The 17,061-nt window shown below is 34.2% G+C and overlaps 1 protein-coding gene across 5 annotated transcripts in view; it reads right to left on the reverse strand.

Moving 5' to 3' along the window:
* The window catches only part of Sfmbt1 (Scm like with four mbt domains 1), a 139,999-nt gene that overhangs the window by 49,078 nt on the left and 73,860 nt on the right, over positions 1-17,061 (reverse strand). For 3 of the 5 annotated variants that reach the window (XM_046452845.2, XM_046452843.2, XM_046452844.2), the window contains exon 4: positions 6,800-7,040. In XM_046452845.2, coding sequence (XP_046308801.1) covers positions 6,800-7,040 — 241 coding nt within the window. Of the gene's footprint in view, positions 1-6,799; positions 7,041-12,310; positions 12,350-17,061 lie in introns of those variants that run through there. The other 2 variants (XM_058582135.1, XM_058582136.1) reach the window with 2 other exon arrangements.

Below are 17,061 nucleotides of genomic sequence, written 5' to 3' on the forward strand. Positions count from 1 at the left end.
ATCCTCAGCACCACATAAAAAAATAAAAAAAAAACTATTGTGTCCAACTAAAAAATAAATATCAAAAAAAGAATCACTTGGCCAATTCCAAACATTATATATTCCATCCATATATACATCAGTATATATTTCTGAAATGAAATAACTTTTTACATAAGATCATCATCCTTTTAAAAAATAAACAATTCCTCAATATCAAATATATAGTCCATGTTCAAATTTTCTCAGTTGTCTAATAAATGGTCTTTCAATTTGTTTGATCAAATTAGCATCCAAAATAAGAGCTATACACTGCAAATAGTTATCTAAATTTCTTTTAGTGTGCAAGTTATTTCCCTTTCTGCCTCCCCCGACTTTTGCAGCACATTTATTGACTCTGCCTTTGTCCTTATGTAGACTTTTTCAGAGTCTGTTTTCATTGGTTACCTCCCTATAGCAACCAGTTGTTTCACTGTCCCTTATATTTTCTATTTAGAACCCAAAGCTTAATGAAATCCAGATCTGACCTTTTTTTTTGGAGGGGAGGGAATGGAAAGAATGCTTCATGAGTGGAGTTATAGGTGCCATCAAAAGGCAGCTAAGGTCTGGTTGTCCTTTTGTGACATTAGCAGATTTTATAGTTAATACTGATTCACTAGGGGGCTAAAAAATGATAATAATATTCTAATTCTATAATTCCTTCATCATTTATTAACCAAAATACTTCAAAAGTTTCTTCTTCAACTATTTATTTACCCGGAAGGTTAGTTCACAAAAAGAAGGCAGGGTAGTACTCGATACTCTTTATTCTTTCCTGATATTTATCAGCCCTTAAAATAGTTTCCTTGGCATCCTCCAAAGGCTATCAGTTAGGGTCTTGTTTAAAAATTTTACTATGAAGTCATAAATTAAAGTATATATGATATATATTTGAAATCACTGTAGCCAACCTTAATTTTTTTTTTTTAACTTTTAATAGAAGAGTAAGAGTAGATTCCTTGGAAAACTTGAAATGGAACCACCATTTGACCCAACAACCATCCCATTCCTCGGTTTATACCCAAAGGACTTAAAAACAGCATACTACTGGGACACAGCCATATCAATGTTTATAGCAGCACAATTCACAATAGTTAAACTGTGGAGCCAACCTAGATGCCCTTCAGTAGATGAATCGATAGGGAAACTTTGGTGTATATATACGCAATGGAACATTACTCAGCATTAAAAGAGAATAAAATCATGGCATTTGCAGGTAAATGGATGAAGCTGGAGAATATAATGCTAAGTGAAGCAAGCTAATCCCAAAAAACCAAAGGCCGAAATGTTTTCTTCGATATGGGGCTCTAGACTCATAATGGTGATTGGACAGGGTGGGTGGGGACATGGGAGGAATGGAGGAACTTCAGATAGGGCAAAGGGGAAGAAGGAGAAGGGAGTGGGCAAGGGGATGGGAATGATGGTGAAATGAGTTAGACATCATTATCCTAAGTACATGTATAAGACACGAGTGGTGTGAAAATATTCTGTGTACAATTAGTGTCTTGAAAATTATGCTCTATATGTGTAATATAAAATGAATTGCATTCTGCTATCATGTATAACAAATTAGAATTAAAAAAAGAGTAAGAGTAAACATTGTTTTTTAAAAATAGTAGTAGGGATTAAACCCAGGGGTGCTCTACCACTGAGCTATATCACTATCCCTTTTTTAATTTTGAGACAGGGTCTTGCTCAGTTCCCAAGCCTGGTCTCAAACTTGTGATCCTCCTGCCTCAGCCTCCAGAAGAGCTGGGATTGTAGACCTGCACCACTGTGCCATACTATCAATATGGATGGTCTCAATTCTGTCATTGTTAAATGTTATGAACATTATTTGCAAGTGTAATATTTCACCATGTGATCCATTTGCACATATTCTTTGTCTTTTTAAATCTATCTTGGTATATAGAACAGTTTGTATTTTCCAGCAAGCATGATGGTGCACACCTATGATCCTAGCAACTCAGGAGACTGAGGCAAGAGGATCCTAAGTTCAAGGCTAGTCTCAGCAAATTAGAGAGATCTCATCTCAAAATAACAAATAAAAAGGATGTAGCTCAGTGGTAAATGTTAGTACCAAAAAAAGAAAAAAGAAAGAAAAGTTTATATTTTCTGCTGCTTACTTTTATATTAACACATTTATATAATACTTTTAGTCTTGTTTTGGGACTATTTTCTTTTTTTCTCTCTAAACATTAACATCTCCTCTAGTAAACTTCAGCATCTCAATTCATACTCCCTGCTAAAACTTAACAGGTAACTAGTTAAATTACATGACAATACAGATAGTTAAAATTTTCAAAAGGCAATAAGTAAACTTATACCACTATTTATATGCTTTCCCCACTGTGTCCCATATTTTTATAGTGACATTCTATCTATATTGTCAGAGTTCCCTTACATACTACACTGTCTCCTTTAATTATGTAGTATATACTATACAACTATAACATATATTTAATGTGTCACTAATAGTTCTTATGCTAACATTACTTCATTCTAGAAAATTTACGAAAGGGTCCCATGAACAATGTTCCTCATGTACTTTACCTATTGCTAAGTTTTCATATGATCTTTATACCTAAAATTCAGCTTGGCTAGATTTAAAATCCTTGTTCTATTCTTTCATTGAATTTCTTATATTTGTATTTCAAGTGTTCCACTGTCTTTTGGTATAAACCACTACTGTTAATAACTCTCATGACAACTTTGTTTCCCTTCCTTTGCAAGAAACCTGGTCTTTTGCATAAACAACCAAAGAATTATTTTTTGCCTTAAACTTCAATAATTTCACTAGAACTTCCCCGACCCCCACTAATGGGGAATAAACTCAGTGTCTAAGCACATACTACACAATGCTCTACTACTGAACTACATTTTCAGACCTATTGATTTTATTTTTGAGACAGGGTCTTACTAAATTGCTTGGACTAGCCTAGAACTTTCAATCCTCTGGGATTACAGGTATATACTCTGGTGTGTAGCCAGCCAGAACACATGTTGATACAGTGGTTCTCATTTGATTTTCCTACATACTTAATGAGCTTTATAGTATGAACTTCACATTGTCTTTTATTCCAGCAAAGTTTATTTATATTATAGTTTATTGTATTTTATTGTTTCATTCCTTTGGTTTTCTTCTTCTGTTTTATGTATATTAAATCATTATAATCAATCTAATTTTTCTTAAGTCCTTTTTTCTTGCCCCACTCATTTTTACTTAAAAATGTTTTCTTACTGTGTTATTGGAATATTTTTAACAAGTTCCTGGGTGTATAGGAATAACCTCTCCCCAAAATAAAAGATATGTTGAATTCCTTAAAAAAATGAAAGAGTTTTCTTTACTTTCACCTTCTATTTCTCATCAGATATAATCTATGGTGTTGATTCATTCCTGTCTTCATTTTAACTAAGTTTTCAAGTCTAATTTTTTTTTCTGTTTCCAGCCTAAGTTCTACTTTTTCTCTTTTTAAATCTTCCTCTCCTCCAGTCATCTCATTTCTGAATTTTTATAAATCTTATTTTGCTTTTATCATTACTACTACTACTGTTACTATTAGCTTGTTTTGAAATGTTTTTATTAAACACAGTATTCATCAATTTTACTCTACTTTCTTTTTGTCATAATAATCTTACATGATGTTCAACTAAAACCATTTCTGTTGTTCTTGGATTAAATGAGACGTACTTTCCTATAATCTTTAGATGAGATGATACGCTAGGTAGCTTCAGGCCTCTAGAGCTTCCTCTTATTTGTTTATTTATTTTGGTACTAGATGGAACCCAGGAGCTCTCCACCACTGAGCTATGTCCCCCAGACCTTTTAACTTAATTTTTCCCCATTTTTTAAAATTCTTTTTAGTTATATACAACACCAAGATATACCCTGACATAATCACAAAAGCATGGAACACAACCAGCTCCACCCCAATTCAGTCCCCAGCACTTCCTCCATGCCCTCCCTCACCGCTTCCCTCACTCTACTCTACCAATCCTTCATCAAACTATTTACAGTTTACTTTTTAAAATTATTATTGTTAGTGTAGTATGGATATACCTGATGCCAGGACACACTGTGCCAAATCCATGCATTCACACACAAAAGTTCTGTAAGATTTATTCCTCTGTTCTTTCTTTTTCCTGTCCCTTCTTCCTTCTCCTTAATCCCCTCTACTATACTGATCTTCCTTCTATTTTTTGATGCAATTCCCTCTCCCTTCTTTTTTCTTCTTCCCTCCCACTCCACTTTATTTTGGATTAGCTCCCACATATCACAAAAACATTTGACCTTTGACTTCTGGGGACTTTTGAGACCAATCTAACCAAATTTCCCAGGTTGGCCTCAAACATGCAATCTCCCTGCCTCTGTCTCTCAAATTGCTGGGATTAAAGGGGTGCATCACTATGCCTGGTTTTGTATTCTTTTTTACAAAGTAAAAATATGTCTTACTAGAAGTCCACAATAACTCATCATCTCTAAACAACATTCTTCACTAAAAGAAAAATGCTGATTTCAGGGGTGGATTGAAAAAAAATGGGAAAAAAACTTAAGTCAAAAAATTAAAAAACTGCAAAAAAAAAGGAAAGGTACATATCAAAAGGGCACATTCTAGCTTAAAGAGGTACCTAACTTGATGCATCTAAGACAATTTCAGCATCAAAACAAATAATAACAATAAAAGATTATAACCCATTGAATAAAATCAGAATCATGAGTCTACATTGACATACTACATATACATGTATATACATAAATGGGAGAAATGAGAAACCTCTTTCTATAGTAGAAAGTCAATTAAGAAACACAGAAGAGGGCTGGGGATGTGGCTCAAGCGGTAGTGCGCTTGCCTGGCATGTATGCGGCCTGGGTTCGATCCTCAGCATCACATATAAAACAAAGATGTTGTGTCCGCCGAAAACTAAAAAAAAATAAATATTAAAAAATTCTCTCTCTCTCTCCCTCTCAAAAAGAAAAAGAAAGAAACATAAAAGAAATTAGAAAAATACCATTTGGTAACCAGTAGAGTAATAATTGTTTCAAATAAAACTTATCAGTGAATGCTAAAAATAGTGGGTGAACAGTGATATTTTAACAATTGCAAAGCATTTATTAGATGTTAGTTAATTTAAAAGGGTAAAAGTATATGTGTGTGTGTGTATATACTTAAATATACACTTTTTTTTTTAACACACAGGGCAGTTTTTTACTGAGCTATATCCCTAGTCACTCTTTTTTTTTGTTTTGAAACAGGCTCTAAGTTGCAGGTGCTGGCCTCAAATTTGTAGTCCTTCTACCTCAATTTCCTGAGTCGCTGGGATTGTAGGTGTGCACCACTGAGCCTGGCAAATAATTTTAATAGAAAACTCTTGTATATACCAACTTAATCTAAGTGATGAAAGTTCATATCAGTATTGGACAAATCAACAACATGCATCTTCCAATTAGGATACACTAAAAGGACATAATTTCTGCATTTTTCCTACCAAAAGTACACAATCTGAATCTACAGAAATATAAGACACATCCAAATTTGGAACAACTCTATACAGTAAATATCCTGTACTATACAAAAATGTCAAGACCAAGAAAGACAAAGAAAAGGTAAGAAAACTAAAGAGGTGTGACATCTAAATGCCATGTGATCCTGGACTAGATTCTTTCTTGTCCAGGAACAGAAATAGGGCATAATGACCATTCCTGGGAGCAGAACATCACGAATATTATTGGGAAAACTGGCCTGCACCTTTCAATATGTCAAAGCCATGAAAGACAAAAGTCTGAGGAATATTTCAGATATAAAAGGAAACTTATTTATGAGACATGACAACCAAATGCAACACATGATCCAGGATTTTCTTTTATTATTAAATTGTTATTAGGACAATTGTTAAAAAGCTTTAAAAGGTCTGTAGATTAAATAAGGGTACTTGTATCAAAGTTACTTTCCTCATTTTGATATTTTACTGTGCTCACAAATGCCTTGTTCTTAGAGATACATTAATTTGTAGGTAAAAGGGCATTATGTCTAAAACTGATTCTCAGTTTGCTAAAAAAGCATGTGTGGGCAGGAGAGAAAGGATAAAGCAAATGTGGTAAAATGTCAACATTTGGGGAAACTTGGCAAAAAGTCTCCAAGACTTTTCTTTACTATTCTTATAACTTTTGTGTAAATCTTAAATTACATTAAAATAAGAAGATATATATAAAGATATATATATATATATATATATATTAAAAGATATATATAAAGTCTAGTGTCTTCTAAAATCTGTAGTCTCTCTTCCCTTCCCCCACTTTTATCTCATCCTTCTTCTGACTTTTTTGCTCTCTCTCCTGCTCAATCTGGACTCATCTCTCAGAAGGGCTCCTTCCTGGAATGGAACTTCAGTTGGTTCTCAGTTCCCAAATTGCTTAAGGGTAAGAGGAGAGAGGATAATAAAAATAGGAAGAGAATGGACAGTATGTCAAACTGACTCAATATACTTAAAAACAGCCAGATCTTCCAGTGCCAAACTCAACCAACCTCACAGTTTTAAAGGGTGAGAATCAAATGATGTCCTCTACGAACATCATAAAAAGTTGATGCTTTATGGAGAAAATAATTTTAAAAGAGAGGGAAATGTGTATTATTCCTTATAATTGTTTTCATTTGAACTGTTAACCTAAAAAAGTTGAGTCAACTTATCTATGTGCCTTGGAAACTGAAAATCTCAAGTCTCTGGACAATTCAAATTTTCTTACAGCAAAGTCATATCAAGTCTTGCCAGAAAGTATTACCTTCTGGGGCTTCAAGAGTCTTCTTATTCTGCTCACACCACCCAATGGGATAAAGATCAGCCTTCCTGATGTCACACCAGAAATCTGCTCTCCGGTCCTCTCCGTAGCCATCGTAGCGGAGAAGAAGCAACTGCTCACAAGCAGTAATGATGGTGGCAACCCAGTAGGTCTCAGGATTTGTTCTCACAGCCACCTCCAGTTTCATCCCAGGAGCAAATCCATTTTGCAAACGCGTATCCACCTGAACAGAAAAATGTTATTAGGCACTAGTCAAGTTATCTCAGACAAGTATTACTCTGCCCAACATTCTTTTCAATTCTGAAGCACTAAATTCAATAAAATCTTCTCTAGGGAAACCTGAGAAATTCCCATTCTAACTCAGAAGAGTGAACCAAAGAAAACAGAGAAATAGAAACAGAAGGAACTCAATATTTGCACCAAAGCAGTCTACTTTGATTACAGAAAATACTTTCAATTAAGTATATGAACTACTAAATAGAAGCAGCCTTCAACAGAAGTTTTCAAGAGTAATTTCTAGATCATTCAATAGAAAATGTATGAAACCAGAAATAGGGAAAGGATAAAAATGTTGTAATGATAATAAATTAGTATAATATATACTATGTGGAGGGTGTCATACTTCCCAATGTCCCTAAAACAGACTGTTTCCACTAGTTATCCTTGATTAATAATTAATAATATTGTTTTGTATGTGTTCTAGTTCAGAAGAAAAATTACATGGTAATAAAGGTATGGGTTAGCAATTCTAATACTACTTTATGTGTATTCTTGGATTAAGTAAATAAATATGTTGTGGATAAGGAAGGCCAGGTTTCTCACTGTGGAAGGAAGAAGTTACAAATAAGGAAAAGGGAAAACTAAAGTAAACTCTGTAGTTCTGGGCTAAAATCAGAAGTATCTGAAGGAGAAAATAATGATAGATATCTAGATAGATGAATAATAGAAAAAAGTGTAGATGTATTATATGTTTGTGTTACTATATTTGTATTCCCTAACTCTGTGAATTGACAGGTAATACAAATAATGATGTCCAAAATTAACAAGCAAGCACCCAAAGCTTGATTTCTAAATGCCATCTTCCAGTAAAAAAAAGAACAAAAGCTACTTGGAGAAATGACAACAATTCTGTGGAAAGAAAATAAAGTAAAAGTCTGGAATATCTTATGATGCCATAAAGTAAAGAAATGGTCAAAAAATGATGAGGTATGTCAGAAAGGCATGGAAGACAACTAGAAGGATATCCCGGCAGCCACATTTCAAATAGGAGCAATACGATAAATAAGGAGAATAATGAATTATAAATCACTAACAATACAAATATTCATGAGTCCACAATGAAAAGAAAGAAAAAAAGAGAGGGGGAAAAGATGGAAGGAGGGAGGAACAAATATTCCTTGAAGCAGAAATCGAATCAATAAATATAGAAAAAAAAGATGAAAATAGAAAATCACCATTAGACAAACATTATAAAATAAACAATGGCAGACATTCAAGAATCACTGATGAACACTAAAATTTCCATGATGAGAAACAGTATCTGCACAAACTCAAAGTTTTTCCCTTTAAAATTCTTATTAATTGCAAAAGGGAAAACATTATAGTGAAGAAACCTGGCAGACAGCACTTTATTTAACTATTTAATCAAAGTTAACATCATCGGTCCTAAACTTTCAATATTATGTATCCTTTCTTTACATCATTCTTGACTTTATTCCTGACATTCCTGCAAAATCTTCATAAATTCAATCCAATCATGGGGGTGAAAACAAATCTAAATTGAAGAATATTCCACAAAATAACTGACTTGAAACACATGTTCTTCAAAAAGTATCAAGTAAAAAAAAAAAAGTATCAAGTCCACAAATGACAAATGAAGAATGATGAGGAACTGTCATACACTGAAGGAGACTATGGAGACACGACAAATGAAGAATGATGAGGAACTGTCATACACTGAAGGAGACTATGGAGACACGACAAATAAATGTAGTGTGACAATCAAAATCACTGTAAACTGAAAGTGAAGACCTGAAAAAAATAGAGCCAGCGAAGATAAGTCCCACATTCTGTATAAATTTTTTTTCTTCTAGTCGCTACAGTGTCTTACTACTGAACGGTTACTTTTTTCCTGAATTTTAACTGTAATACCACCCACGTTTTGATGCTATCAATATGATTATTTTCTGTGTAGAGTTTCTATTGCTAAACACTACTTATAAGATTCATTCTCACTATTATATGTAAGAATACTCTTTTCGTTATTGTATAATATTCCCCAACACAAATCTGCAAGAGTATATCATTCTACTATTACTAGTACTAGGTTTGGGGGCACCTTCATAGTTTTGAGAGGCTACAAATAACAATGCCATGAACATTTCTATATGCCTCTTGGTACATACACACATTCATTTCCATAAGAGAAATTACCAAGGTGTTTTCCAAAGAAGTCATACCAATTCATTCCCATATTTTTATTCACACTATATTTTGGAGGCCTGTTCTCTGAAGGTTATTTGTACTGCAAATAACTTCTCATTTTCATGATGGTGTCTTTTGATGAACTTGAGTTCTAAATTTTAATGTAAATTTTAAATTTGTGTTTTCTCTATATTTTTAAACAAATCTTGCCCCACCTCTAGAGGTCACAGAGATGATATAATATATTACTGTCTAGAAGCCTTTCATATTTAGAACTGATATCCACCTAGAATTAATATGTGGTTGGAGTTAGGTAGGACCAGGTTTTATTTATTTCAACATGTTTATATAAAAATCAATACCTTCCCCAATCACTATTTATCCCCATCTTTGTTATAAATCAAGTGTCTCTATATAAGTGGATCTGCTTCTGATTTGCTTTTCCTTAGAGCAACACTTTACTTAATCTTAATTAAGTTTGATATCTAGCATATCCAGTATACATACTTTGTTTTAATCTTCAGATATGTCTGGCTATCCCTCCTTCATACATCCTATAATATAAACATTAGAATTAGCTGGCCAATTTCTTCCAAAAAATTTTAGGGGGAATTTAATTTGTGTTGCAGTAAATCTACACACATATTGGGGGAGAAATGACATCTTTTTACAATAGCAATTTTCTGATTGATTACATATAAAAAGTTATCCTTTTATATAGGGTCATCAACTTACATTAATAATGGCTTGAAATTTCCTTGGAAGTTTTTGTTAACTTATTCCTAGACATTTGATGTTCTTCAATGTTACTATATTTTAACTTAGTTCAAAATAATTCTTAATTTCTCTTGAGATTTCTCCCATGATCCATATGTTATTCAGAAGTGTGCTGTTTATTCTCTAAGTATTTGGGGATTTTTCACCTATCTTTCTGTTATTGATACCTAGTTTAATTCCACTGTGGTTCTATGGCAGAGAGTATATGATTTCTATTCCTATTTTAAATTTGTTAAAGTGTGTTTTGTAGCCCAGAATGAGATCTATCTTTTTGAATGTTTCATGTGAGCTTGACAAGAATGTGTATCCTGTGTATTCTGCTGTTACTAGATGAGGTATTGTATAGATGGCCATTGTATCCAGTTGGTTGATAATGTTGTTGAGCTTAACCATGTCCTCCTTACTGATTTTCTGCTGAAAAATCTGTCCATTTCTGACAGAAGGGTGCTGACTTCTCCACTATAATACTGGATTCATTTTGCCTCTCCCTTGTAGTTCTATGAATTTTTGCCTTTCTCTTTTTATTTTAATTTAGGTACTGGGGGTACTTTACCAATGAGCTACATCCCCAGTTCTTACCTCACATATTTTGATGCTCTGTTGTTAGGTCCATATATGTTAAGAACTGTTATGTCTTCTTACAGAACTAAGCACTTCGTCATTAAGTAATATCCTTCTATATACCTGATGACATTTGTGCTTTGAAGTCTACTCCATCTGAAATTAACGGAACTATTCCCATTTTCTTTTGCCTGATATTTGTGTGTGAGTGTGTGTGTATGTGTGTGTGTGTGTCTAACTATCTGGTACTGGGGACTGAACCCAGGGACACTTTACCACAGAGCTACTCTCCAGTCCTTTTTACTTTTCTATTCTTTATTTTAATTTTATTTTTTATTTTGGTACCAGGGATTGAACCCAAGCATACTTAGCCACTCAGCCACATCTCCAGCCCTTTCAGGTTTTTGTTTTGTTTTGTTTGTTTTTAATTTTAAGATAGGGTCTCACTAGTTGCCTACAGCCTAAGTTGCTTAGGCTAGCTTTGAACCTGCAATTCTCCTGCTTCAGCCTCCTGAACCACTAGGAAGGATTATAACAGGTATGTGCCACCACGGCTGGCTTTTTATTTTGTGACAGGATCTCACTAAGTTATGCAGGCTGGTCTTGAACTTGTGATTCTCCTGCCTCAACCTCCTGAGTTGCTGGGATTACAGGTATGCACCACCATTCCCAGCCATCCAGTTTTTTTGTTTTATTTTATTTGGTACTAGGGATTGAACCCAGGGATGCTTAACCATTGAGCCACAACCCCAACCCTTTCTTGTATTTTTATTTATAGACAGGGTTGAGTTGCTTAGGGCTTCATTAAATTGCTGAGGCTGGCTTTGAATTTGTGATCGTCCTGCCTCAGCCTCCTAAACCACTGGGATTATAGGCATATGCCACCAGGCCCAGTTTACCCATTTAGTTTCAATCTGTATGTTTTTAATATTTAAAGTAGTTTTCTTGTAGACAATGTATAGTTCTGTCTTGTTTTCTGATCCATTCTGACAATCAACTGGTATATTTAGACCTCTGACATTCAAAGTGATTATTGATAAGAATTGAATTATGTATCATAAACAGGGCTGTGGGATGTAGCTCAGTGGTAGAGAACATGTTTAGCACACACAAGGTTCTGGATTTGATCCTCAGTACATGTGCATGCATGCACACACACATAAATCTACCATATACTATATATTACAGTTTTAAATGTTACCTTATTCTTAGTTTCTACTTTTGTCTTCTACTCTTTTTCTGCCTTTGTGGTTACAAACAGGCAACTGATATGATTCCATTTGATTATTTTGTCCATTTCCCTTATTTTGTGCTGCTGGGGATTGAACTCAGAGTACTTGCCTAGCATGTGTGAAGTCCTAACACTGAGCTACATGTCTAGCCTTGGTCTTCTTTCTTAGTGTACCAGGTTTTGTTTTTGTTTTTTTAAACTTTTTTTATTGGTTTCCCAAAAATGTGCAATGTACATTTAAAGTAATCCCAATCCATTTCTGAAATAACACTATACTGTTTCATGGGCAGTATGAATACCTTATAATAACAAAATAATTCAAATTCTTCTTTCCTATTCCTTGTATCATTGTTGTCATTTCATTTCACTTATACATAGACACACTTATTCAATATATTTATAAACATACATAATTGAATGCATTATTGCTGTTATTATTTTGAGCACTGTTATCTGTTAGTTCAATTAAGAATAAGAAAAGTTGAAAGATTTTATTTTACCTTTTTTTATTCCTTCTCTAATGCTCTTCCTTTTTTTTTCTTCCTCAGAAACCATGCAAGCAAGAAGAAAGTAGAGTGAAATATTTAAAGCATTGAAAGCAAAAAGTCACCAACCTAGATTTCTGTATCAAGAGAAATTATCTTTAAGAATTGAAGAAGAAATACATTCTCAGACAAACAAAATTTGAGGAATTTTGTCACCAGTAAGCCTGCCTTACAAGAAATAAAGAAATTCTTTAGAAAGAAGGAAAATATTTGATATAAATCAGAAACTAAGAGCTACATAAAGGAAGAGCACTGAAGAAGGAATAAAAGAACTTAAAATAAAATCTTTGATTTTTCTTATTCTTAATTGAACTAACAGATAACAGTTTCTCAAATAATAATAATAACAAAGTAGTTGTTGATGACAGCTTAGAATGTTATAGCTTTTATGAGTAAATGACAGCAATGTTATCAAGTACATGAGGGAGGAATTGAGAATACTTAGTTAAAAGACATTTGAACTAAATGACAGAAATGTTATCAAGTACATGAAGGAGGAATTGAGAATACTTAGTTAAAATACATTTGAACTACCTGTGATGAGGAATAGTGTTACTTAAGAGAAGATCTGAATAGGTTGTAAACATATACTGCAAACTCAAGACCAAACTACTAAATATTTTTAAAGAATAATAATGATATCCTAAGAATGTAGTGCTAATTGAAATAAGACAAAAAAGACAAAACAAGTATCATGAGTCCTCTTATGTAAGGTACACAAAAAGTATAATAAAGGTTCCCAGGGACAATGAAGAGGAGGAAATGGGAAGTTACTGTTTAATGTGTACCAAGATTCTATTGGAGATGATTATAGAAGTTCTGCAGATAGTTGTACAACACTATGAATATACTTAATGCCATTGAATTATACACATAAAAATTAAATAGTAAACTTTATGTATATTTTTATTAAAACAGTTTGTTTTAATTGAACGGTTGCTAAAGGGTTTTAAATATGCATCTTTAATTAGTTGGAGTCTACTTATAAATAATATTTTACCACTTCTTGTGTATATAAAGATCTTACAATGTTATGCTCCCAAATCCTCCCTCCCATTTTTCATGCTACTGTAGTTACATATTATAAACACAAATATTTTCTATTTTTGCTTCAAAGTTAGCTTTAAAAAAATAAACCTCATATATACATACATTCATGCTCTTTTCCATCATTTTCATATTTCTTTGAATATATTCAAATTTCTGTCTTATCAAATTCCCCTGTCATAAGAACTTCCTTAACAGTTTCTGTAGTCTAGGTCTGCTGGTAATGAATTTTCTTACTGTACGTTTTCCGGGGGATAAGTTTTTATTTTTTCTTCACATTTGGATGGAATTTTTTTCTGGGCTGACAAGTTTTTTCTTTCAATACTTCTACTCCACTGTGTTCTAAGTTACATAGTTTCTATAAAGAATGGCACTGTGGGGGTAGAGAGAGAAGAGGGGAAGGGAGGGGAGGGGAGGGGAGGGTGGATAGTAGAGGATAGGAAAGGCAGCAGACTAGAACAGACACTAGTATGGCAATATGTAAATCAATGGATGTGTAACTGATGTGATTCTGCAATCTGTATACGGGGTAAAAATGGGAGTTCATAACCCACTTGAATCAAAGTGTGAAATATGATATATCAAGAACTATGTAATGTTTTGAACAACCAACAATAAAAAATTAAAAAAAAAAAAGAATGGCACTGTGATTATTTGTTCTCCTCTATGTAATGTGTCTTTGTTCCCTCTGGTTGCCACTGAGATTTTCTTTCCCCTTGGTTTTCAGTGTTTGCGTACAATATGACTGGGTGGGTTCTGTTAGACTGTTTAGTATTTATTCTCATTTGTGTTCCCCAGGCTTTTTGGATCTGTGGTGTGGTATCTTTATTTCCTTTGGTAAACTATCTTCCTTTATGTCTTCCTCACTCTATAGTCCTTCCTCCAAGACTGCAGGTATATATACTATCCCACAACTAATGGGTGTTCTGTCTTATTCCTCCACCACCACACCTGAACACTTTTTTCTCTTCATGTTTCAATCTGGGAAATTTCTGTTGGTCTATCTTCAAATCTACAGATCCTTTCCTCAGTTGTCAAGTGTATTGATTAGCCTAACAAAAGTATTAATCAACTCTGCTATTATGTCCTTCATTTCTATTATTTCTATTTCATACTTTCTAATAGTTTTATCTCTGCTGAAATTCCTTTTCTGTTCATGCATGCTCTCCCAGGACAAATTCTGATAGGTCCTTTAACATCCTGACCATAGTTATTTTAAATTCCCCATGTGATAGTTCCAACATCTAGGTCACATCTGTTAATTGCTTGATCTTTTGACAGTGTTTCCCCCCACCTTGCTTTTTTATTTTTTTTTTTTAATATTTTTTAGACCTTTATTTTGTTTACTTTTATGTAGGGCTGGGGATAGAACCCAGTGCCTCACACGTACTAGGCAAGAGCTCTACCGCTGAGCCACAATCCCAGCCCATCTCTTGCTTCTTTATGTGCCCTTATAATATTTGGTTGAAAACTAGACATCATGAGTAGAACAATCAAGACAGAGTCAAATAGTGATTATACCTAGAAATGGGTATGTTTCTTCTTTTTCTTGGGTCTTTAGTTCAAGAGAAAATGTTAAGCCAATCTAGTCAAGAATGGAGCTGGGGCTGGGGTTTGTTGCTATGGTTATTCATAGTGTACCACAGGCTTCAAATTTCTGTAGCATCAGCTAGTATTTAGCGGTATAGGCTCATTTGCCAAAGGGTCTTTTTTGGAGTCTGCTGCACCATCCTTGAACTCAGGTCTTCTCTTTGTGACTGCACCTCAGAGACTGTCTCTCCACACAGTTCCCTCTACCCCTACTACAGACTGCTGTTACTCAACACTTTCTAATCTGATGGTGAGGAACAAGTAAGGAGGAACATTCTCTTATATTTAACCTCAGTTTTAAGCTTTGTGTTCCAAAGTCTTGGGGCGGAAACTTCTCAGTGATCCTACCCTTATCTCAACTACAGGGAATTGCTAATGCTTCAGCAAGTACTCCTACCCTTCTTCCAGGAACAGAGGGCTTTTGTTTTCTTCTATTCTATTACCCAAGCTGCCCTGGGTTGACAGGGCTTATACTTCTTCCCTTAACAGCTTAAAGTTTTTGCTCTACAACATCCAGAGAGAGTTCAGTGGATTTCCCGTAGTAAATGCTGTTTTTTTCCACCAGAATATGCCATGAGGAGGGCTTCTTCACTCTTTTAGATCCTTATTCCCAAATGTGCTTTATCTCTAATTCCCTCTTCAGTTTTGTTTTTCCTCCTTAGATTGGACAATTTATAAACAACAATACACTGCTCACAATTCTGGAGGCTAGGAGTCCAAGATCAAAGCACCAGCAGATTCAGTGTCTGGTGAGGGTTGCTCTCTGATTCATAGATGATGACTTCTTGCTATGTCTTCACACAGTAGAAGGAGCAAACTCTCCCAGACTTTTAAAATTTATTTTTTTCTTTCTACTTTTATTGGTGTATTTTAAATATACATGATGGGGTTTTGCTGTTACATATTTGTACATGCACACAATATAACAATATACTTTGGCAAATATAACTCCCCAGCACTTCCACCCTCCCTCTCCAACTTCCACTTCCTTCCTGGTCCCTTTCCTCTACTGATCTCCTTTTGATTTTCATTAAGATTCCTACCCCGGGGCAGGAGTTGTGGCTCGGAACCCTTGATCTTCTGAGCTTTCCTTTAACATAATGGTCTCTAGTTGTTTCCATTTTCCTGCAAATAACATAATTTCACTTTTCTTTATGGCTGAATAGAACTCCATTGTGTGTATATGCCACACTTTCTTCATCCATTCATCTGTTGATGGACACCTAGGCTGGTTCCATAGTTTGGCTACTGTGAATTGTGTTGCTATAAATATAGGTAAGCAAGTATTACTATAATATTATGACTTTAATTCTTTAGGATGAATACCAAGAAGCAGTATAGCTGGGTTATATGATGGTTCTTTGTCTGAGGAATCTCCACACTGATTTCCATAGTGGTTATACTAATCTACAGTCCCACCAACAGGGTAAAAGTATTCCTTTTTCTCCACATCCTCTCCAGCATGTATTATTATTTGTATTATTATTTTTTGTAATCCCAAACATAACACTTTATTGTGAACAAGTATAAGAACATTTTGGTCTCCAATAATATATGCAAAAGTTGGTAAGTTTCATCTATAGTCAACCAATCTGTTCCAATGAAAACTATGTTTTTGTGAAAAAAAAAATTTAATACCTTTATTTTATTTATTTATTTTTATGTGGTGCTGAGGATTGAACCCAGGGCCTCACACATGGTAGGTGAGCGCTCTACCACTGAGCCACAATCCCAGCCCCTTGTGAAGAATTTTTTATGAACCAAATTATTTCTTCCATTCTTCATTCATTGTTTCATAAACACCTACTACATGAAAGATTCAGGCCTATGTGCCGATGAGAATACCCAGATGAATAAAAAATCATTCTTTATTTTCAAAGACAGGACCAGTATAGTCTAATGTAGAAGATGGACCAGATATATGAGTAACCATAATACCAGCCAGCAGGTAAAAACATGCTCCAAGAAGGGCATACTCAGGACAAAGCGAATTGGAAGGAAGGAGATGTTTTCACAGACAGGAAAATAGAAAATTTCACAAAGGGTTTGGCATTTTGGATTTGGATACT

This window comes from Marmota monax, unplaced genomic scaffold, assembly GCF_021218885.2.
Source record: "Marmota monax isolate L192 unplaced genomic scaffold, Marmota_monax_Labrador192_F-V1.1 WCK01_AAM20220418_F8-fsc00042, whole genome shotgun sequence".
Taxonomy (NCBI): domain Eukaryota; kingdom Metazoa; phylum Chordata; class Mammalia; order Rodentia; family Sciuridae; genus Marmota; species Marmota monax.